This window comes from Schistocerca nitens, chromosome 1, assembly GCF_023898315.1.
Source record: "Schistocerca nitens isolate TAMUIC-IGC-003100 chromosome 1, iqSchNite1.1, whole genome shotgun sequence".
NCBI lineage: Eukaryota > Metazoa > Arthropoda > Insecta > Orthoptera > Acrididae > Schistocerca > Schistocerca nitens.
In genome coordinates, this window is record NC_064614.1 from 752998418 (window position 1) to 753023350 (window position 24933).

General features: G+C 38.3%; 1 protein-coding gene across 2 annotated transcripts in view; it reads right to left on the bottom strand.

Moving 5' to 3' along the window:
• The window catches only part of LOC126260758 (WD repeat-containing protein 35), a 208913-nt gene extending 184285 nt beyond the window's left edge, over positions 1–24628 (bottom strand). The window contains exons 1-2 of one of the 2 annotated variants that reach the window (XM_049958106.1): positions 24490–24628; positions 23794–23905 (exon numbers count right to left, since the gene is read on the bottom strand). Coding sequence is in view for 1 of the 2 variants with exons in the window: in XM_049958100.1 (XP_049814057.1) it covers positions 23794–23905; positions 24062–24085 (136 nt within the window). In the remaining variant the exon portion in view is untranslated. Of the gene's footprint in view, positions 1–23793; positions 23906–24061; positions 24159–24489 lie in introns of those variants that run through there. The other variant, XM_049958100.1, reaches the window with a different exon arrangement.
• Positions 24629–24933: the final 305 nt, after the last annotated feature.

Consider the following 24933-nt stretch of genomic DNA (forward strand, 5'->3'; position numbering starts at 1 on the left):
GGATCCTACGCAGTGCCGTAGGGGACCGCACCGCCACTTCCCAGCAAATTAGGGACACTGTTGCTCCTGGGGTATCGGCGAGGACCATTCGCAACCGTCTCCATGAAGCTGGGCTACGGTCCCGCACACCGTTAGGCCGTCTTCCGCTCACGCCCCAACATCGTGCAGCCCGCCTCCAGTGGTGTCGCGACAGGCGTGAATGGAGGGACGAATGGAGACGTGTCGTCTTCAGCGATGAGAGTCGCTTCTGCCTTGGTGCCAATGATGGTCGTATGCGTGTTTGGCGCCGTGCAGGTGAGCGCCACAATCAGGACTGCATACGACCGAGGCACACAGGGCCAACACCCGGCATCATGGTGTGGGGAGCGATCTCCTACACTGGCCGTACACCACTGGTGATCGTCGAGGGGACACTGAATAGTGCACGGTACATCCAAACCGTCATCGAGCCCATCGTTCTACCATTCCTAGACCGGCAAGGGAACTTGCTGTTCCAACAGGACAATGTACGTCCGCATGTATCCCGTGCCACCCAACGTGCTCTAGAAGGTGTAAGTCAACTACCCTGGCCAGCAAGATCTCCGGATCTGTCCCCCACTGAGCATGTTTGGGACTGGATGAAGCGTCGTCTCACGCGGTCTGCACGTCCAGCACGAACGCTGGTCCAACTGAGGCGCCAGGTGGAAATGGCATGGCAAGCCGTTCCACAGGACTACATCCAGCATCTCTATGATCGTCTCCATGGGAGAATAGCAGCCTGCATTGCTGCGAAAGGTGGATATACACTGTACTAGTGCCGACATTGTGCATGCTCTGTTGCCTGTGTCTATGTGCCTGTGGTTCTGTCAGTGTGATCATGTGATGTATCTGACCCCAGGAATGTGTCAATAAAGTTTCCCCTTCCTGGGACAATGAATTCACGGTGTTCTTATTTCAATTTCCAGGAGTGTATATATACAACTACAGAAATCCGTAATTATTGATACATGTTCAATTACCCGAAAGTTCCTAAATGCAATATAACACATACCGTACAGTTAATAGGAAGTGACGCTTGATCAAGGTCCGCGTCACTTTCCATTCTTAACCAGACTTAACGTCTGAGAAAGTAAAGAAATAATAATAATAATAATAATTGTGTTTGGCTCAAAGGCCTGGTCCAAGTCTTTCAACTGGATGCCACTTCCGCAGCTTGTGTGTCCCTAAACCTGGAAAAACTATCAGTGACTGAGAAAGAGCCTCTATTCAGACTAATCAATGGATACAAATGTTGAATGATGATGGTATGTACCATTAATAATCTGTAAGAAAGATATTTTAAAAACATGTTCTATATTACAGGCTTTCTTGCAGTCTTTTGGCTCAAAAAGAAACTAGACTCTTTACAAGATGATTTGCTCCAAGCCTGACATACATTCTGCTGCAATGACACCGATTGCTGCAACAGCAAAGAATGATTATGGCTGCAGGAACCATACATGTCACATATGAAGGAGCTGTCATTACACAGACAGCAAGTGGCATTCCCCCCTTTCCTTGAACCATGGGGACCTTGCCTCGGTGAGGTGGCTTGCATGCCTCAACAATACAGGTAGCTGTATTGTAGGTGCAATCAGTTGAGAGACCAGACAAATATATAGTTCCTGAAGAGGGGCAGCAGCTTTTTCAGTAGTTGCAGAAGCAACAGTCTGGAGGATTGATTGATGTGGCCTAAACAACATGGCCTTGGTACTATGAATGGCAGAAAGCAAGGGGGAACTACAGCCGTTATTTTTCCCTTGAGCATGCCACTTTGGTGTATGGTTAAATAATGATAGAATCCTCTTAGGTACAATATTTCTGAGGTAAAATAATCCCCCATTTGGATATCCAAGTGGGAACTGTTACGGCGCAAAGTCAAGTAGCATCATGCCAGTCAGGAATGATAGAGCAGATAGCTGTGAGAAGACGTCAGCCAATCACATGCTGACCGATCCCTCTACAGCATTGGCCCCTATTTGAAGAGGACATAAGCCCAGTTCGGTAGTAACCTCAAGACTACGCTCTTGTAGAGAAGCGTCAACACTAGTTACTTTGCTTGTACATTCTATATAGCTCAGACTTGTGATTGTTTGTACTGAAGAAGATTCATTATTTCATATGTCGCCCTTTGCTTGTGACACATCTATGTAATTGTCAAAGTTAAGTACTGTCTCTTTTCATTTTGTAATAAAACTCATTAGTACAATTTGTTTGAATGTTTTATGCAGGCTTCTGAGACACCCCATACTTGATGACAATGCTGGACATAATAGGAACTACACAGGATGATGTCATCATCATAAAAAAACTAAACTGGCATTCCACGTGTCAGAGTGCGGAATATTAGACGTTCTAATCAGGCAGGTAGGTTACAAAATTTAAATAAGAAAATGAATAGGGTGCCATTAGATACAGTGTGAATTAGTGAAGTCTGGTGACAGAAGGCACAGAACTTCTGGTCAGGTGAGTACAGGGTTAAAAAATCCAAGTGAAATAGGGGGAATGCAGGAGTTTGTCTAATAATGAATAAGAAACTGGGAATGCAAGTAAGCTACTAAGAACAGCACAGTGAATGCATCATTATAGCCTAGACAGACATGAAGCCCACACCTGCCACAGCCGTACAAGTTTATATGCCAACTAGGATCACAAATGATGTAGAGATTGAATAAATGTATGATGAGATAAAAGAAATTATTCAGATACTTAAGGGAGAGGAAAATTTAATTGTGATGGAGGACTGGAATTCAATAGAAGCAATAGGAAGAGAAGGAAAAATAGTAGGTGAATATGGACTGAAGGAAGGAAAGAGGAAGCCACATGACAGAATTTTTCACAGCACATAATTTAATCATTGCTGATTCTTGGTTTAAGAATCGTGGCAGACAACCGTATATGTGGAAGTGTCCTGAAGACACTGGAAGGTTTTACATTGATTATATAACTGTAAGACAGAGATGTCAGGACCAGATTTTAAACTGTAAGACATTTCCAGGGGCAAATGTGGACTTTCACCATAATTTAATGGCTGTGAACTACAGACTAAAACTGAAGAAACTGCAAAACAGTAGGAAATTGGATAGAGGTCACCTGGGTAAACTAAAGGAATCAGAGGTTGTTGAGAGTTTCAGAAGAGGCATTAGGCAATGTTGTACTAAGGAACAGAATAGAAGATGAATGGGTAGCTTTGCGAGACAAAATAGTGAAGGCAGTGCAGGATCAAATAGATAAAAAGACAAGGCTTTGTAGAAATCCTTCGATATCAAAAGAGATACTAAATTTAACTGATGAAAGGAGAAGATATAAAAATGTGGTACATGAAACAAATGTCTAAATGTCTAAAAAAAGATATTACAGGAAGTGTAAAATGGCTAAGTGCCAATGGCTGGAGGACAAATGTAAAGATAAAGAAGGATATACAACTAAAGGAAAGTAAGATATTGCAAACAGCAAAATTAAAGAAGTGTTTGGGGAAAAGAGAAGCAGATGCACGAATATCAAGAGCTCAAATGGAAAACCAGTACTAAGCAAAGAAAGGAAAGGTGAAAAGTGGAAGGAGTATAAAGAGGGGCTACACAAGGGAAATGAACATGAAGGCAATATTACAGAAAGGGAAGAGGACATATATGAAGATGATATGAGAGATATGATACTGCAAGAATTTGACAGAGTACTAATAGATCTAAGTCAAAACAAGGTCCCTGGTGTGATTAAATTCTGTCAGAGCTACTTATATTCTTGGGAGAGCTAGGCATAACAAATTATTCCGTGTGATGTGCAAGATGTATGAGACATGTGAAATATCATCAGTCATCAAGAAGAATGTTATAATTCTGACTCCAAAGAGAGCAAGTACTGACAGGTGTGAATATTACTGAACTATCAATTATGTAAGTCATGGCTGCAAAATACTAACATGAATTATTTTCAAAAGAATGGAAAAACTGGGAGAAGCCAAGTGCTAGGAAGAACAGTTTTGGTTTTGCAGAAATTTTGGAACATGTGGCGCAATACTGACCCTACAATTAATCTCAGAAGATGGGTTAAGGAAAAACTCTGAAATTCGCCAATGACACTGTAATTCTGTCAGAGATAGTAAAGGACCTGGAAGAGCAGTTGCAAAGAATGGATAATAACCTGAAAGGAAAACAAAGGATTCACACCAATAAAAGTAAAATACAGGTAATGAAATGTAACTGAATTAAATCAGGTGATGCTGGGAGAAGTAGATTAGGAAATGGGACACTGAAAGTAGTGGATGAGTTTTGCTGTTTGGGCAGTAAAATAACGGGTGATGGTCAAAGCAGACAGAATGTAAAATGTGGACTTTCAATGGCATGAAAAGCATTTCTAAAGAAGTGAAATTTGTTAACAGCAAATAAAGAATTAAGTGTTAGGAAGTCTTTTCTGAAGGTATTCGTCTGGAATGTAATCTTGTGCAGGAGTGGTACGTGGATGATAAACAGTTCAGACAAGAAAAGAAGAGTTCAAAATTTGGTACTAAAGAAGAATGCTAAAGATTAGATGGGTAGAAGATGTAACTAATGAGAAGGTACTGAACAGAATTGGGGAGAAAAGAAATTTGTGGCACAACTTGACTAAAAGAAAGAACCATTTGTCAGAATGCATTTCGAGACATCAAGGGATCACCAATTTAGTATTGGGGAGAAGTGTTGGGGGTAAAAATTGTAAAGGGAGACCAAGAGATAAATACTGTTAGCAGGTTCAAAAGGGTGTACACTGTAGTAGTTCTTCAGAGATTAAGAGGCTTGTTGAGAACAGACTAGCATGGAGAGCTGCATCCAAAGCAGTGTTCATACTGCAGAACACAACAACAACAATATATGTCAACATAATTCCATCATGGTGAGCAGATACGAGGATCATTTTGAGCCAAATACAAAAGATCCACAAACAAGATGGTGCCCGAAAAATGCTGAGTTCCAAATGACATGTTATATCTGTTATGCAAACAGTTTTGCTAGGATGCTTGCAGCTATTAAGTTATGTAAGCATTCTTGCATTATCTTTGGTGTGAGAGCCACATTGCTTTTTGGCCCAGAAATATTACTTAAGAAGCAAGTTAACAGAAAATCATAGTCACAGTTCAGGTAGGTTTGAACATTCTCAGCTAATATCAAAAAGAAATCTGCCAGGAAAAGATTTAAAGTCAATATTCTCTACTTCTTCAGTCCCACTGTCCTTTCTGCTGCTCCACATAATTCTCACTTGCAGCTAATGAGATGAAAGGAGACAACCAGAGAAGGAGCAGTGCTGAGTAGTCAACTATGAGTAAAGAGCTTTGCAGAATTCCTCACAATGGATGTTGCATCAAAAATGGTTACAGTAAGCACATACACTCTTAAGTCTTGACTCTGTGGGATGGTATTTCTTTTTCAAACTGATCAGATTGCATTATTTCTGACCCCTTAACTACAAAAAAAGTATGGGAAAAGAAGAAATGTATAAAATTATAAGACTTTCATCAATTAAATCAAATTTTAAGAGTAGCCTAAGGAAATTATTTCACAGATTTATAGTGTAGGTCTTTTTCTAAGGGCCTTTCAAGTGATGCTCATGTCAGATAATTCTACGAATGAATGAAACCCAAACTAAGAGAGGCTAAGTGTAATGCTGGATTCTAATACCCAAAATAGGCAGCAGTTCATAATATGCCCATGGTGCTTCTCTGGAAGCAGTAAAGGCAATATTATGACTATTGGAATAGATACAGTTCCCCAGGAGTTTAAATAATAGAAATGAAATTTCTCCTTTCAAAAAGTGATGTAATTATTGTGAAGTGGGTCTTGCCACTATTGAACATAAACTCTCCCAATGTCCTTCAGACTCCAAACCCACATCATTCCTCACACACCTTACCAACTATACACTAACAGACAACTACTTCTCCTTCATAGGGTAATAAATCCACGTCACAGCCATGGGCCACCTAGAGGAAACCTTCTTAGCCTCCCAAAACCCCAAACCCCTGGTCTGGTTCAGAGTCATTGACGCTATCTTCCTGATATGGACGCAGGGCCAGGACATCCTATCCTCATTCTCTCACAGCCTCAACTCACTTCACTTGGTCCACATCAACCCAGCAGGCCACCTTCCTGGATATTGACCTCCTCCTCCTCCTCTCTCTCTCTCTCTCTCTATCTCTATCTCTCTCTCTCTCTCTCTCCACATTAAACCAGCCAACCATCAACAGCAGTTGCATTTTGACAACTGTCATCCCTTCCACACCAAAACATCCCTCCCATACAGTCTGTTCACCAGGGATGGCGTATCTGCAGTGATGGGAGTTCCTTTGTTCAGTACGATGAAGCTCTCACAAAGGCCTTCACAGACACTACGTATACCCCAGACCTACTCCACAAACAGGTTTCTTGTGCCATTTCCTCATACACCTCCAATCCCCAAAAACCAGCTACAAAGAAGAGGGACCTTCATCACCCAATGCCACCCCAGACTAGCACAACTGAATCACTTCCTTCATCAGGGATTTCATTATCTATAACTGTGTCCTGATATGAGGGTCATCCTACATAAAATCCTTCCCACCCCTCCTAAAGTGGTGTTCTGTTGCCCATTCAATCTCCTTAACATCCTAGTCCATCCCTATGTCACCCCCAATCCAGTCCACCCCTATCCCACCTCCAATCCCAATCCTTTCCCACAGGGAACATGTTGCTGTGGAAGACTTAGGCACAAGACCTGCCCAATCCACCCAACCGGCATCTAATATTCCAGTCTTGTCACAGGCTTATCCTTCACCATCAGTGGCCAGGCCACTGGTGAAAGCTGTCATGTTATACACCAGCTCTGCTGCAATCCTTGTTCAGCTTTTTATATTGGATTGACTACCTGGATGAATGGCCACCACCAAATTAGAGCAAAGAGCAAAGTGGGCCACCCTGTGACATAACATTCAGCTGTGTAGAAGGTACTTTATTACACTGGCTCCTTCACAACCTGGGCCGTCTGGATCCTTCCCACCACCACCAGCTTTTCTGAACAATACAGATGGGGTTATCCTTGCAATAAAGTCTCTGCTCTCAAAATGATCCTGGCCTCAATCTACAGTGATCTACTGTTGCCATAGCCTCTATCCAACTGTTTCCACCCCCCATCCTGTCACCTCCTCACAATTTGCCTCCCCTCACCCTGACTGAGCACTGCTCTCTGCCAGTGCATCCACTGGTCTTTTCTCCTTCTCTGCTGCTCTATGTTCCACTCCCCCCCCCTCCCCCAGCCACCTGATGCTGTGCCTGTCATCCTTGTCCTGGCACCTCTTGTCCCTGCACACTCTACCACACAGCACCGATTCCTCTTCCCCCACTTGTATCCTGCTATCCTCCCCCTCCTCTGACCCATACCGGATTGTTGTTCCCATTCAAAATGTTTCTATTGCAGTCTGGCCAGAGTGGCTGGAGGTAGTGGTCAGGTGTGTGTGAAATGTGCTTGCTTGTGTGAATATGTGTGTGTTTCTCTTTTCTGAAGAAGGCTTTGGCCGAAAGATTACTTGTAACAGTCTTTTCATTGTGTCTCCCTGCAGCTCTGCATGTCATCTTTATGGTGAGTAGCAATTTATCCTTTTCATAATACTGTTAAGTGAAGAGCTTGTCATATCACGCATCTCTGTTGTAATGTATTTTACACTTGCATTCGATAAACTGTGTCTAAACTGTTTACAAATTAATACAACAGTTCATAATTATTTAATTCAGTTTGATCAACTGGTGCTTGAAATGTGACACACCGTGCTGTATCATGAGCAAAAAATATGCTCATTGAAAAATTATTATTTGGATATTGTCATTTTGTAATCATGAAGGTGTCCATGATTCGCTCTCTAAAATAATTACTAGTCAAGTAGCTTTTGCTGCAGTAAATAAGATACCATGAACACAATCAAGAACAAAAATTGGTTTTATAAAGCCAATAGCACATGTCAAATCTCAGATGCTACATTACTGCTTCATATTTTTATTTTTGTGTGATATAAATTACAAAATTAATGTGTCAAATTCAAATACCCAAGCACAATCATTATACTGTAAGATACATCTTTAATGACTGGTCAATCTTCATCATGATCTTGATAAGTGTTAGGGTAAACTGTTTCCCAGACTGTAAGAAAAGCAACAAAGAAAAAATATTACAATATAGATAAAATAAGACTACAAATTGTATTGTAGGAACAATAATGGTCGGTATAACTTATAGCAATGATAAAATCAACTGGAACTTATAAAAGAAGCCTATAAAATAGTAATAAATGAACAGTTCTTTCTTCTGTTTACTGAGTGATGTGGGTGGAACACGATAATCACTATCACAACCTTTCGGTATTGTTGAGATAGCACATGCAAAAAACCTGTGAATGTGTTGAATATTTTCTTTACATTGCCAGGGCAACATTATTTTTCAGTTTTGTAATAATATTTAACACATTTGCTGGTGTTGTACTGCACACTATACTAGATCAGTTGAATACATTAAATTCAGAGAAATACATTAAATTTTTGGTATAAATCTTCATGCACATCTGACTGTACAATAGAAAGTAACGCGTTGAAATAATTATTTGTGCAAGTGTACGTAGGAATGGGGGACTTGGTAGCAACCAGCTCTGAGATATTCTTAAACATACAAAAAACATATTTTTTAAATTTTTAAAGCATTACAATCGTAATAATTTCCCGAATAATATTATAGTCATACGAAAGTTAGATATGAATATATACAAAATAAGTCATTGACGGAGACTTCAATCATCCGACAATTAATTGGGAAAATTGCAGTTTTGTTAGTGGTGGGTGTGATAAGACATCCTGTGAAACTTTACTAAATACCTTCTCTGAAAACTACCTAGAACAGACAGTTAGGAACCCCACTCACAATGGAAACACATTGGATGTAATGGCAACAAACAGACCTGACCTCTTTGAGGGTGTCCACATCGAAACTGGTATCAGTGACCATGACACGGTTGTGGCAACAATGATTACCAAAGTACAAGGGATAACTAAAACCAGCACACACACACACACACACACACACATATATATATATATATATATATATATATATATATATATATATATCTCCCGTTATCCACCAGGCCTCAATCTCCGCTAATTTCAAGTTGCCGCCACTCACACCTCACCCGTCATTCAACAACATCTTTGCCTCTTCACTTCTGCCTCGACTGACATCTCTGCCCAAACTCTTTGTCTTTAAATGTGTCTGCTTGTGTCTGTATATGTGTGGATGGATATGTGTGTGTGTGCGAGTGTATACCCGTCCTTTTTTCCCCCTAAGGTAAGTCTTTCCGCTCCCGGGATTGGAATGACTCCTTACCCTCTCCCTTAAAACCCACATCCTTTCGTCTTTCCCTCTCCTTCCCTCTTTCCTGATGAGGCAACAGTTTGTTGCGAAAGCTTGAATTTTGTGTGTATGTTTGTGTTTGTTTGTGTGTCTGTCGACCTGCCAGGACTTTCATTTGGTAAGTCACATCATCTTTGTTTTTAGATATATTTTTCCTACGTGGACTGTTTCCCTCTACTATATATATATATATATATATATATATATATATATATGTGTGTGTGTGTGTGTGTGTGTGTGTGTGTGTGTGTGTGTGTGTGTGTGTGTGTGTGTGTGTTCAGTAAACCAAATAAAAAATTGGTTGTGTCATATCTCAATGAGGAACTTAAAATTTTCAGCACAGGGCAGGAGCATGTAGCGGAACTATGGCTCTTATGTTTAAAAGAATAGTTGACCGTGCACCAGATAGATACATACTCAGTAGAACAGTTCATAATGGTAGGGAACCTTGAAAATAAACAGTCACTGTAAAGAAACTTCTAAAGAAACACAGATTACTGCATAACAGTTGTAAAAAAAGAAAAAAAAAGTTTAGGGCTATAGATAGAGAGATGCTGAATGAAACACGTTTGGTTATCAAGAGAGCAATGCGAGAAGCCTTCAATGACTACTGTAGCAGAATACTGTCAACTGACCTTTCACAGAACCCAAAGAAATACTGGTCATATGTAAATGCTGTCTCTAGTGAATGAGAAAGGAGCTGAAATTGATGGTAGCATGGCAAAAGCTGAAATGCTTAACTCTGTTTTCAAATGTTCTTTTACAAAGGAAAACACAGGAGTATTGCCCCACTTTAAACCTCATACCACTGAAAAGATGAATGAAATAAGTATTAGCGTCAGCTGAAATTGTTAAAATTGAACAAAGCTCCTAGGCCCGAAGGAATCTCTGTCAAATTCTATACTGAATTTACAGCTGAGTTAGCTCTTCTTCTAACTACAATCCATCACAGATCTCTCGAACAAAAACTCATGTCCAGTTCTTGGAAAAAGACAGAGGTCACACCGGTCTACAACAAGGGTAGTAGAAGAGATTCACAAAACAACTGTCAAATATCCTTGACATCAATTTGTCATAGAATCTTAGAACATATTCTGAGCTCAAACATAATGAGGCATCTTGAACAAAATGACCTTCTCAATGCCAACCAGCATGGATTTCGAAAACATCCATCATGTGAAACACAACTCACACTGTTCGCACGTGACATACTGAAAGTTTCATATAAAAGCAACCACATAGATTCAGTATTTCTTGATTTCCAAAAAGCATTTGACTCAGTACCACACCTATGCTTATTGTCAAAAGTACGATCATAAGGGAATATCAAGTGAAATTTGCGACTGGAGTGAGGACTTTTTGGTAGGGACGACACAGCATGTTATCTTGGCTGGAGAGTCATCATTAGATGCAGAAGTAACTACAGATGTTCCCCTGGGGAAGTGTGTTGGGCCCCTTAATGTTTAGACTGTATATTAACAGAAAATATTAATAGTAAAATGAGGATTTTTGCAAATGATGCAGCTATCTATAATGAAGTACTACCTGAAAGAAGCTGCATAAATATTCAGTCGGATCTTGATAAATTTTCAGCATGGTTCAGAGATTGGCAACTTACTCTAAAAGTTCAGAAATGTAAATTTTTGCACTTCACAAAAAGAAAAAAACATAGTATCCTATGTCTACAATATCAATGAGTCACTGCTGGAATTGGCCAACACAGACAAATACCTGGGTGTAAAACGTTGTAGGGATATGAAATGGTCACATAGGTTCATTTGTGGTAAAGCAGGTGCTAGACTTCAATTTATAGGTAGAATACAGGGGATGTACAATCAGTCTACAAGGGAGATTGCTAACAAATCACTCGTGCACCAGGTTCTAAAATATTGCTCTAATTTGTGGGACTTGTACCAAATAGGACTAACAGGGAATATTGAACATATACAGAGGAGGGTAGCACAAATGTTCACAGGCCTGTTTAATCTGTGGGAGAGTGTCACAGAGATACTGAAGAAACCGAACTAGAAGACTCTTGAAGATAGACAGAAACTATCCTGAGAAATTCTATTAACAAAGTTTCAAGAACCAGATTCAAATGATTACTCTAGGAATATACTACAATCCCCTCACGTATGGATTATGAGAATAAGATTAGAAAAAGATTAACACACAGAAGCATTCATTCAATCATTCTTCCAGTGCTACATAAGCGAATGGAACAGGAACAAACTCTTATAACTGGTACAATAGGACGTACCCTCTGCCATGCACCTCATGGTGGTTTGCAGAGTATAGGTGTAGATGTAGAAAATACAAATAAAATAAAACAAAATAAATCACATGGTGGTAAATTACATTAGTACCGTATTTCCCTTCTATTAAGTTCCAACCAGACATACATTAAAAAGAAAATATTGTAAAAATATAAGGTGCATTGTTGATGATTTCATGGTTGTAGGAAGAAACACCTGAACATTAAGCATGTCTGGAACACCATCAACAAACAAGATGTTGTCTTTATGAACAACGAGCAGCACTTGAATGATCATGATCATGCTTGCCAGCAGGTTCAGTGTCTGTTGGGTTCCGTGCCATAAAGTGTTACAGCCATTATCAGGGTTAAAACATGTGCTACACGCTACTTGTTAGGTTCTATAATTCAGTTGTGACTCTGACCTCTGGTGTATAATACTAAAATATATAGGGCACTTGTCTTACAGTGAGGGCACATATGCAATGACTGAAACATTTATTTTTATGTAATATTTTTTTAGGTTACTGCTACAGAACTTAATAAAAAGGGCATGCTGAAGCAGTATTAGGCAGTATGTTATGGCACTGTTACAAAAAGTTCCAGAATTATTTACACTGTAGTGAAACTCTTAATTTGTACGATTCTGCTCACAAACAAAAACTAGACATTGCATAAGATTTCAGTATTACAGCCAGATGATGCCGCCTTTTTGTATTGCTATTTTGGATGAGTCGTAACTGAACACTGTACCTTCACTGGATATTCCATGGTTTATTGTGGCATGAAAATCTTGGCAACAATGTAATCCTTTTAGGATTCAGTTATTAAGGGATCTGTGGAAATGCGTTTCATGGAAGACATTAATATGCATAGTGGCTTTCAAATGCATGAGGCATAGTCCCCCCCCCCCCCTCCTCCAAGACAAAATTCTATTCCTAGTTCCATGCTCAGGAACAATTAATACTATCAATGCGCACAATAACACCATTATGCACCCAGCTGCACACCTCTGATACAGCACAATTTAACAGTGCAGCACAGATACAGTACAATTTGCAGTCATGAAGCCAAGCTCTATGGCCTTGCAGCACCATTCAATTTTTGATATAAACTTAGTGATCTGGGCCAGTAGTCTCCGGCTATAAAATTCACCTAAAGGTTTCTGCCTGGTTGTAAGCTGGAATATTAAGACACATAGTCAGCATAATTCCAAAATATTGTGGAATACTCATTACATTGTAAACACTTCAAGATGGACAGACACTATACACTCAATGAGCAAAAGAATTGCAAAACCTAACTAGTAGTGTGTAGCACATGTTTTACTCTGCTGATGGCTGTAACACATTATGGCATGGATCCCAACAAACATCAAACTTGCTGGCAAGCATGATTATTCAATTACTGCTCACAGTTCATGAACATAGCACATAGCTAGGTCCAAAATGAGCTATCTAGTTTGATGGTGTTCCAGACATGCTCAATAGCGTTGAGCTTAGGTGACCAAGAAGGTAATTTGGGAGGTAGGGGTTGTTGTACAGACATGTCAGAAGTTGCATCCTCAGAAGTTGCATCCTAAAGGCAAACAAATAGATCCACTTGACTGGACAGTAGGTTCCTGCATCGTTCATCAATGAGAGACAATGGCACGTGTATAAGGGGCTCTTATCATCTTATGTAAATATCACCCATTAAGAGAATAGTTCCATCATATGCCAGCATGGTGTCCTGTTGACAAGCCAGTTACATAGCCTCACATTGTATTCAATGTAATTCTTGCCTGTAACCTGCATGTACCAACGACGTGTACTAGGATCCATCATTTCAGGTAAACTATTTTCCATTATTTGAGTGTGCAACAGTGGTGTTCTTAGGCAAATGCTAATTTTCCTGCCACACAATGTGCGCTGAATAGAAAAAAAAATTGTGGGGTAGTGACTTCTCATATGAGGAAATAGTTCTGGATGTTACGGATGTTCACTTACATGATGAAAACCTTGACATGTGACATGTCAACCTCCTCTAATTAAAATGCTTAATGTGCGCTTAGTACATATTCTAAAGAAATAAGTTATAATCTTTTTCTTAATGGATGTCTGCTGACAAGGGCCACCACTACAGGATGATTAGTTATCTAGCATCAATGCAACAATATGCTCTAAAAAGTTAAAATAACATGTTTGTTTGCATGGCCATCTTCCGCAGCAGCTGTAAAAATCTGCTACTATAGCTTATCGATCTTGAGAGAGAGCAATTTAGTTAAAAATAATTACACCAGATGTGTTTCGCTTTTATTTATAATGCATCGTCCATGGTTATTCTGCAAATTAGATACATACGTTTGTACATTCTTGATTGTTTTAGGTTAAAAACAGCATTTTCTTTATAAAGTTTGTCTGCAAGTTACTTATGGTGTTTCTTTACATATTCTGCTCCTTCCCTCCTTGCTAGCAGTGGTTGGTGTCTAAAGGCTTAATTCACATTTGCACTTGGCGGTTTTTGCCATTCTGCAGTATTTCTTGCACTACATTATTTTCACTTCGCTTTCTTACACAGTTGCTCATTCCGCATTGCCACAGTGTTTATGTCTGTTCACTTCCTTTCATTCAAGCTGTAAGTGTTGCCAACCTGTGAAACTATTGTATCATTTGTGTGTGTGTGTTTTACTAAAATTTGTAAAATTGACTTGTATGCAGGTAGAGACGTGAGACGAGTGGGGATAGACTGACTTTTTTTGCAGCGAGGGCAAGGGGTGGGGGGGGGGGAAATGGGCCAGTACGGCAATATACGACAGAATATGGGAGGAGAACCACTGTGTTTCCTTTACCTGCCCTGCTCATGGATAAAGAGCAATGATCAGTAAGACACAAGAGTTCATCACAAAAATAAAATTATAAAACTAAAATCAGATCCAACTAACAAATTCGAAATGAAGTTGAGAAACACTCTGAAAGACATTGAACACACTAGAAAACAAGGAAAAAAGAAAACTGCTACAAACAAATCCCAGTGCACATTCCCTCCGATGCCAACCAAAGCTACACAAGAAAAATCTCTCCCACTTGCAAGATACGTGTTGAAAATCTTATCGGAAAACTACAAATTACAAGAGGACATGACTATCAGAAACACCACACAATTGATTCAGTGCATGAAAGACACACAAGTTCCAGATACAGCCACCCTCCTGTCAATTGATGTAGAGAATATGTATTCCAGTATACCAATAGCTGAAACAATAAACATTATAGAACAAAATCTTAAAACACACAGTACAAATGGCTCAAATGGCTCTGAGCACTATGGGACTTAACTTCTGAGGTCATCAGTCCCCTAGAACTTAGGACTACTTAAACCTAACTAACCTAAGGACGTCACAAATATCCATGCCCGAGGCAGGTCTCGAACCTGCGACCGTAGCGGTCGCGCGGTTCCAAACTGTAGCGCCTAGAACCGCTCGGCCACCCCGGCCAGCACACACAGTACACTTCCACATGAATAATCAAAGAAACAGTCAGGCTCCTACAGCTAATAACAGAACATAACTATTTTCAGTTCAATAATGAATTATATTTACAAAGTGAAGAATTACCAATGGGATCCCCAGTGTCTGGAACCATAGCAAACATGTTTATGAGCCATATAGAACAGATTATATTTAACAAAATTGTGCCAAATAGGTACAACATCCAGCACTAGATTAGATATATGAATGACATCTTGTGCCTGATACATGAACCAAACAATAAAATTGACCAGTTACACACAGACATAAATTCTGTTCAGGATAAGATATATTTCAGAACAGAGAAAGAGCAAAATAGACAGTTAAATTTCTTGGACATCATTATAAAGATTCAAAACAAGCAACACACATTCAACATATACTGAAAACCGACAACAACAGACACAATTGTACATGAGACATCACAACACCCAGTTCTCAAAAGCAGGCAGCACTTAGATACATGCTCCACATACTAAACAGAGTACCATTGCATACAGACAATTACAAAAAAGAAATGAATACCGTAATGAAATTAGCCACAAACAATGGATACAAGAGAACTTAGTAACAAAGCTGGACAAGAAAATCAAGAAACAGAAAAGAACAAACATCCAGCTGTCACCAACACAAGGACAAAATCTCACCAACAAATACATAAAATACAAGAATAGAAACAACACAAAGTGCGAAAGAAACAGAAAGTAAAAGATGATACAAATGGCATATAACCAAAAATACACACTCAGAATATCCAATATTTTCAAAAAAAGCAAGGCATAAAAATATCACACCAAACCAACAACTCAATTCAGAAATACTTTCCAAAAATAATAGGAAAAACTGATCTTTATCAGAAATCAGGAATATACCAAGTGATTGTGTTGGAAGGGACATAGGTCAAAACAGGAGGACATTTGACACCAGATACAAAGAACATGTAGAGCATGAAAGTATATGACAAATCATTCAACTTTTGCAAAACACTTATACCAACCCCAATATAACATTACAGCTAGAGACACAGACACGGAAATTATAAGGATAAACAACTCACAAATGATCAGACCAGCTTGGCAAACCACACACTGTTTAAACTGATTGACCACTTAATATAACATTAAATGTACACATATAACCACAGGCTCCCCTCCTAGATTCTGTCTCCTATAGTCACCGACCAGGCCCCCCACTGCACAAAAACCTAACTACATACAAGACAATTTCACAAATTTTACTAACTCTCTCTCTCTCTCTCTCTCTCTATCTCTCCCTCAAACACACACACACACACACACACACACACACACACACACACAAATACAATAGTTTCACAGGTTGGCAACACTCACAATGTGAACAAAAACAAATGAATAGATAAACAATGTGGTGGTGTGGAATGAGAAACAGTTTAAGAAAGTAAAGTGCAAAACATACAGTGCAGGAAATACCACAGAATGGCAAAAATTGCCAAATGCAAATTGGAAATGAAGCCTTTTGATGTCAACTGCTGCTAGTAAGGAGAGAAGGAGCAGAATAAGTAAAGAAACACCATAAGTAAATTGCAGGCGGACTTTATAAAGAAAACACAAATACAATAAAAAATGTACAGACATATGTATCCAATTTCCAGAATAACCACGGGAGATGCTTCAAAAATTCACAGGTTATGTTAAATTTCCTCGTATAAAAACAGTATCAGTAATTAAGCTGCTTAATTTTATTTTGCATAAATTAAGCACGCTGCTGTCCCTTAGTGAAGTGTGAGAGCTGTATCTGAAGCATAGGGGACTAAAATGGGTGTTTGTACAGTATAGTGATGAGTTTGCATTGTATTATGATGAAATAAGCAAGAGGGTTTTCTTGAGAGGTGCTATTATCATCTAATACCAATCCAGGGTTTGTGTATCAAAACACTAATCACCCTGTTCACAGAAGCAATATATACAATATTTTTCTTTTTCATTAAAATCATACATTTCACAATTAATAATCATTAATTTGCTCTTCTGCTTCTTGGTCACATTCTACTTATCTCTACACTTAACCAAACTGTGTGGTTGTCAATTTCAATTAAATGACCATCAACGGCAAGAAGCCTTTCCATATCACTCAGTTCATCTATCTCTACAAATGCATGTCTACTCTGCGGTTCACACTTACATTCATAGTACTGGGTTCATCAAACCACCTTCAGACTATTTCTCTACCATTCTATTCTCGAACAGCACAGAGTAAAAACAAACAGTTGAATTTTTCTGTGCGAGATCCAATAATTCTTATTTTATGATGATGATCAGTCAGTCCTCCCTATGTGTGTCAAAAAAATATTTTTGCATTCAGAGAAGGAAGTTTGTGATTGAAATTTTGTGAAAAATCTTGCCTCAACAAAAAATGTCTTTGTTTTAATGACAGCCACCCAGGTTGCATATCATATCCCTAACACTCTCTCCCCTATTTTCTGATAATGCAAAGCAAGCTGCCCTTCTTTGAACTTTCTCAATGCCCTTCATCAATCCTACCTGGTACAGATCTTACATCACATGGCAGTACTCTAAAAAGAGGATGGACAAGCCTTGTGAGCATTCTCTTTAATACACTTGTTGCATTTTCTAAGTATTCTAGCAGTAAAACACAGTCTTCGGCTTCCCCACAACATTTACTATGTCGTCATTCTTATTTAAGTTATTCATACTTGTATTCTATAAGTTTTAGTTGAATTAAAAGCCTTTAGATGTGTGTGATTTATTGTGTAAATGAAATTTATTAGATTGCATTTAGTACTTATATTGATGATCACACATTGTTTATTGTAAGAATCAACTGCCATTTTTTACGCCTTACATATATCTTGTCTAAATCATTTTCCAATTGGTTTTGATCTTCTGATGACTTTACTATATGATAAATGACACCACCTTCTTAAAACAATCTAAGAGGGCTGCTCAGACTTTCTCCTAAATTCTTTATATAGATTAGGAACATTGGAGGATCCGTAACACTTTCTTGGAGAATGCCAGATATCACTTCTATTTTATTCAATGACTTTCCATCAATTCCTATGAATTATGACCTTTCTGACAGTCACACAACTGAGACGATAGTCAACAGTCAGGTAATCTAATTAGACACAGCTTGTGAAGAATGTTAGCAAAAGCTTTCTGGAAATCTATAAATGTGAAAATTATTTGAAATCCCCTGTCAATAGCACTTTTATGTCACATGAATAAAGAGCTAGCTGTGATTCACAAGAACAATATTTTATGAATCCATGCTGATGGTGTGCCAATGGATCATTTTTGTTGAGGTTATTCATAATGTTTGAACACAGTATACATTCCAAAACCTTATGGCAAATCGACAACAGTGATATCAGTTTGTAATTCAGCAGCTTATTTCTACTTCCTTTTGTGTGTTGGTGTGACATGTGCAACTTTCCAGTCTTTATGTTCACAGAGAAAAATTTTCTCCACTCCAAACGACTCCTATTCAGGTCTGTATAGAAATTTGGAGGTTATACCTAAATGAGTTGAAAATACACTGTAGTAGAAAAGAATGTGACAAAGACAACAGACTAGGCAGTCAGCCTCATTCCAATAATCTGAAGTTTACACATCTCCTACTCAGATGAAGAAAGTGAAAAGGCTCAAATTGAAATTGCACCAAAGCTCCAGCTCTGGAAAAAATACATAGTGAGTTGCAGTAGGTGTACAGTTAGCCCTGCTGAACATATCCATGTTAGTGGCTTCTTTGTGAGGTTAGCTCTGCCTACTAGACTGGCCCAGACAAAAACTTCATCTCTCATATGGAGATCATCAGTTCCACACTGATCACTGTCTGTGAGGTAGGGAGAGCAGAATGTCAGATTAATATGGAGAGTTATCCCAAAGCATTGCCAAAACGTGTCACTTGTGTATGAGGTAAATTCGGTGATTGTAAAAGGCTTCCCCTTTAGCTCTCTCACCAATGAGATTATTCTTGTGTGTACATTTTCCTTTAAAACAAGAGTAGCACTGTGTTGCAAGTAATTTTTTTGTAAATTTATGGGTATTGTGCAATATATTTTGAGACAACTGACAGAGACTGCATGTAATTCTAATAATTTTTTGGGGACTTTGGATTTTGCTGCAGTTTTCTGAGACTACTCAAATGAAACTATAAAGTGCCAGAAACCTTTTAAAGTCTCAAACATCTATGATGTATGTACATAGATTGAAGTAACGAATGAAAATTTATACCAAGGCCGGGATTCAAAGCCAGGTCTCCTGCTCGCTAGGCAGATGTGCTAACCACTATGTCCTCCTGGAACAGTGGCTTTGCACAACTACCCTAGAATGCCCAGCAAGCAGGAAATCTGGGTTCCAGTAACAGCTGTGATACTAATTTTCATTTGTTGCTTCAGTCTGCATAAACACATCACAGATGTTTGAGACTTGAAAAGGTCTCTGTAACCACATAATTTCAGTTAATTATGCACCTACACCTGTGTTTCAGGCAGGAGGGCCCTCCTCGTTCACTGCTGGTGTGCTACTCCAACACAACTGGATACCTTTTGCAATGTTTTTCGAGTTACAGGGGAATACCAAGTGGGCAGAGGCATGAAGAAAATTTAGACTGAAGAGGGAGGCTTGCTAGGGTAGCCAATGCAGTTGTGCAAGACACCATGCAGGGTGGCAAAGTGGTTAGTGTATCTGCCTAGTGAGCTGGAGACCCCGATTCAAATCCTGGCCTTGGTACAAATTTTTATTCTTCTCTTCAGTCTGGATGTATACATCATTTCTGAGACTAGTTATTACTGTCAAATGATAGTTGCTCTCCCAACTTCTCTGGCATTTCCAAAGATGTATAGAGTGTTTTGAAAAAAATCATCTTATTTCACAACAGTATGTCTCCCACGTGAAACGATAGGTTAATTTTAACTTGCACATCTGGCAACAGAGTTTTTATTTGCAAAAGAAGTATCTGATTTTATAAGCATGCATGTATGTATAACTTTGGAGTACAAAACTCTACCCATTGTTGTTTGCCGAAAACATGAAGGTCTAATAGCAGAAGAATCCTGTTCAGTTTGAAACACAAATGTCACTGCAACACACACCACACAAAAGGCACATCAGAAATGGCACTTAGCTGGTATGATTAGACTTCCATGGACTAAGTGTAAACGTGTACTGAAGGCACTCTACATCTAGTATGAATTTTCGGGGGTGACCTGCGGATTTTCCCTAATGTGAACAACCATGATCCTGAAACTATTACTGCCACCATCAATAGTTTGAGTTGCAGGAAGTTTCTCAAATTATTTACATCACTGTGGTTATCATATGATGCAACTCTTTGGGGTTCCATTTTCTAACTGAGAAGAGTCATACGCTTGTCAAAATGCTTCTATCTAGTATTTGTTATTGCACCTCAATTCTGTGGCAACTCATTTACTTCGTTGATAGTAATCCATTGCTATTGCTTATGTTTATACATGCGAGGGGAAAAAACATAGAGATGACTAAAATTATTCAAAGTTGCGACAGTTCTGTGTATCTCTTGTAACTGCTTCTGAAGCAGGTTAATCCCTGTCACCTGAATATTATTTATATTTCCATTAGATTCCACCCGAAACCACTCTGTGAACAGTTTCTTGTCACAATTAGGGTAAAGAGTGATTACTGGCTTTGTATTAAATATTTTGTCAGGATCACAGTGTAAAAAATAACTACTTCTATGAATTCCCCTGTCCTAAATTAGTCTGGGGAATTAGGTTTTGCCTTATATACATACATGAGAAACATTATGTGTTTGATTTTTTATTTTTACATTACATTTTAACAGAGAGACTGGTTTCTCCATAAAAATTGATGAATCATCAGGAGATCATTAATTTGAACACAATACTTTATATCTTAATGGTTGTTATCATCCATAAATGACAGTTTATTTTTTTTGCTTCTTATGTCAATATAGATGTGGGAAGTATGCAAGTTGGGGAATTGTTTATATGCTCTGACTGACTTTCCCAGTAAAATAACAAAGTTTTCAAAGCCAGATGAGCTCACCAAGGAGGGCAAGGTTTTGATGAATACCAGTCCCATCACCTGGCAATGAGTGACAAAACAGTTGACTTACACTTAAAACTAATTTCTAGGTTACTGATTAAAATCTAATCACTAAGAAATGTGTTGATTTTGAGGTCACAATTTGTGCTCATAAAATCCTGATCATGTATTGTTCACTGTTACAAGTGTTGATGTAAAATTTAACTGTTTCTCTTTTTTCCACACATTATTTATATTCACAGTATGTGTTGCATGTTTGTTTTACGTGTGGCTTCATGGCTAAACATAAAACAGCAAGTATGATAATTAAATGTTCAGTCCTCAAAGTAACCAAGATTTTTGCCAACACCTATCATTTATTTCACATGTGGCAATTAGTTGTACATGTGAAAAATGGAAAGTTCATGGTGGCTCGGAATCCACGTTTAACTGTAGGCTCTACTTCTTTATACAGCTGGTGGGGTACGTCAGATAAGGGATTGTACCATGCATAGTAAATTACCCAAAAATATGATGCCATATGAAAGCAGTGATTGAAAACAGGCATAGTAGGCTAATTTAGTGATAAACATTCCAGTTAATTAGCCTACTATGCCTATTTTCATTCACTGCTTTCAGATGCCATCATATTAGAGGGTAATTCATCATTAAGAGAAAAAGTATTCATTGCACAAAAGCATGTAACCAGAATAATTGCGTCTGATCCCACCTATCGGCTTTGACCTGTGACGTAAGGGTGTTGTGGCGTGTAATGCCATGATGGTGCAGAGCTTAGTTTATGAGTTGGTTGTGTTTGTAGATGTCATCTTGTAACGGTTGGTGGTGTCCTTTGGTGGTGTGTTTGTGGTCTGAGTGTTATGTGGTGTATTGGGTTCATTTGAGCATCATTGGTTGCAGTGTGACCCTACTAAAATTGTACTAGAAGCACTAGATGAAGGCAAGAATGCAACACACATTTTTTGGATCTATCAAAGGCATTTGACACAGCTGACCACAAATTAGAAATGTTAGGAATAAGGGGTATAGCACTGATTTGGTTTAAGTCATATTTGGAGAGTCGGGTGCAAACCGTTGAAATCTCACATATTCCTAAAAGACTAGTAGTAAAACACTTATCACATCCGAAATATATTAATACAGGTGTCCCCCAGGGAAATGTATTGGGCCAAATTCTCTTCCTTATATATACAAATGATTTTCCATAGAATATCAGGTATGGAGAAAAATACTATTTGATGATGACAGCACTGTGGGGATTACAGACAAAAATTCAACACATTTAGCAGAAAAAACCAATGAAGCACTCAAAGGCATCCACAACTGGTCATGAAGGAATAAAGTAACTTTAAATGTGAAAAAGACAAACTGACTAAAAAAAAAAAAAAAAAAAAAAAAAAAACAGTGATACTAATGATGTACTACATTGTGTAACTGATACCACATTCTTGGGGATGAATGTAGTCTGTCAGTTGAAATGGACAGAACATGTGAGAATTTGCCAAAGAAGCTATCCTCAGCATGTTATGCCCTGCACATTCTTGCACCTGTTTACAGCATTTCATTCCTCAAAATAGCCTACTTTGGATATCTGCAGTCAATCCTCAGTTATGGAATAAGTGCTGCGAACATATAAACTATTTTCAAGATACAGAGAAGAGCTGTATGACAGTAACAAATAGCTGTAACCATACCCTGTAAAGATTTATTCAAAAAGCTAGAAACTGAGACAGTTCCTTGTGAGTACATCTATCAAAACATCATGCATATAAGAAAAAATATTAACATGTACACCACACACAGCACAATACATGACCATGGAACGAAATCCAGATAGTGTTCACATCTAAACAGAAGAAACAAGTCAAAAACTCAAAATAGTGTACTACACTATGGAATGTAATTTTACAATAGACAGCCACAATAAATAAAAGATGCAAATGATCCCCACACTTTTAGCCAATTCCTAAAAAATATTTACTTAATAATAGCCACTACACTGTAAATGAATATTTAAAATAATTTCATTGTAACTTATTTTTCACATACATTGCACTGTGTAAAAATTTTTTGGTGATATGATTACAAAAGTACAACTAAGTAAACTACTGTAAGGGGTATGCTTATTTTAATAAGAAATATTGTACAAACATTAAACGACATCCATGCAATTTATATTGTTCAACACTTATCTTTCGTTATTTTTCAACTAACATTAAAAGTCTGGCAGATAGCCAACCAACATTTAAAAACAAATTAAAGGAATTTCTGAAAGACAACTACTCCCACTCAATGGACGAATTATTAGATGTGAAAAACACCACATACCCCCTCCACATCATTACGAAATGTCATATTCATGATGTAATGTACAAAACCACCCTCGGGTTGTGGGCAGCTTTAGTTACCTATTTCACACAAAAAAAACGGCTACGTCGCGCGAAACGCTATAACAGGGTGACACCGAAAACGCTTATAACAACTTAATGGTGTGTCCGTAAAGGAATGATTACTTAATTAATCAAACGGAACAAGCGGCATCTCAAAGCAGAAAGAGGCTTAAGTACCTGATTCCAACTTTAAAACTTTCAGCAAACCATCTTCTCCCCCACAAGCGATGTAGCCTTGCTCTTTATTCCAAGCCAGACATTTTAATTTAGTATTGTTGGGAATCGCAATCTGAAAGTTATTAGATATTAAGTTAATCATACGCCTAAAATATGAGAACAATAAAAGGTAATATGTTGTGGAAATACGTAATATTTGACTAAAAATAACATTTACAAAGGTACGAATACATGGGTGAGATATAAAAGATTGCAGCAGGGGAATGACCTTTTTGCTTAAATAAATAAACATTTTTATTATTATTTTCTTTCGGATGACAGATTCAAAATAAACAAAGTAACTGACGCCGCGCAAAGTACATACGATGAAGATATAACATTCTGACAATCGTGTAGCCATACATATATAGGAACGACCAGAAATGACATACATTGGTGCGGAAGTTGTTACAGTTTGACAGCAGGAGCGACATCAGTGCTCCAAGCGGTAAGGAAGCATAGAGCCACTTGTGTCGGAAAGCTAATGTTTGTTTTTAATTATTTTCTAGTCAATTAACGAAATATTTGTTATGTTTTTGCCTTCCATGCGTTAGTACATTGCTAAGACACATGAATTATCGTGAAATACACTTAAAAACAGGCGAATCACATTGATTCAAAGACATAGCTGCAGGTTATTCATGAAGATATACTTACAAATGTATGTATATTTTCACCTTATTCCTGTGGAAGCTAGAGAATATAAACACAAAGAAGTATATATTACTGTTGTAGTCTGTTATTATCACAAGCGCTTTCCTTGACACTTTTTTTATGGAGTCTAATAATTCGCCCATTCTGAAGGCCCCCTTAAATGAGCAAAGATCTTTGAGGAAAAAGGGCTTTTATGTATCCACATTCAGACAGCATTTGTCAGTTAAACCTCACGCCGAAGCACACGCTATTCGTATTTGTGTGTATTTTGAGAGCAATGAGAATGGCCACAAATGAGGACAAGCCAGTCCTGGAATTGATTTTGGCACTGTGTTTAAAGAAGAAGAAAGATAGACTGTGGCCCAGGGAATAGCTTAAAATGAGAGATTTACCCATGTAAATACGCTAAAGGAAATATTACACTCAGAACCCAATGATTACATCAAC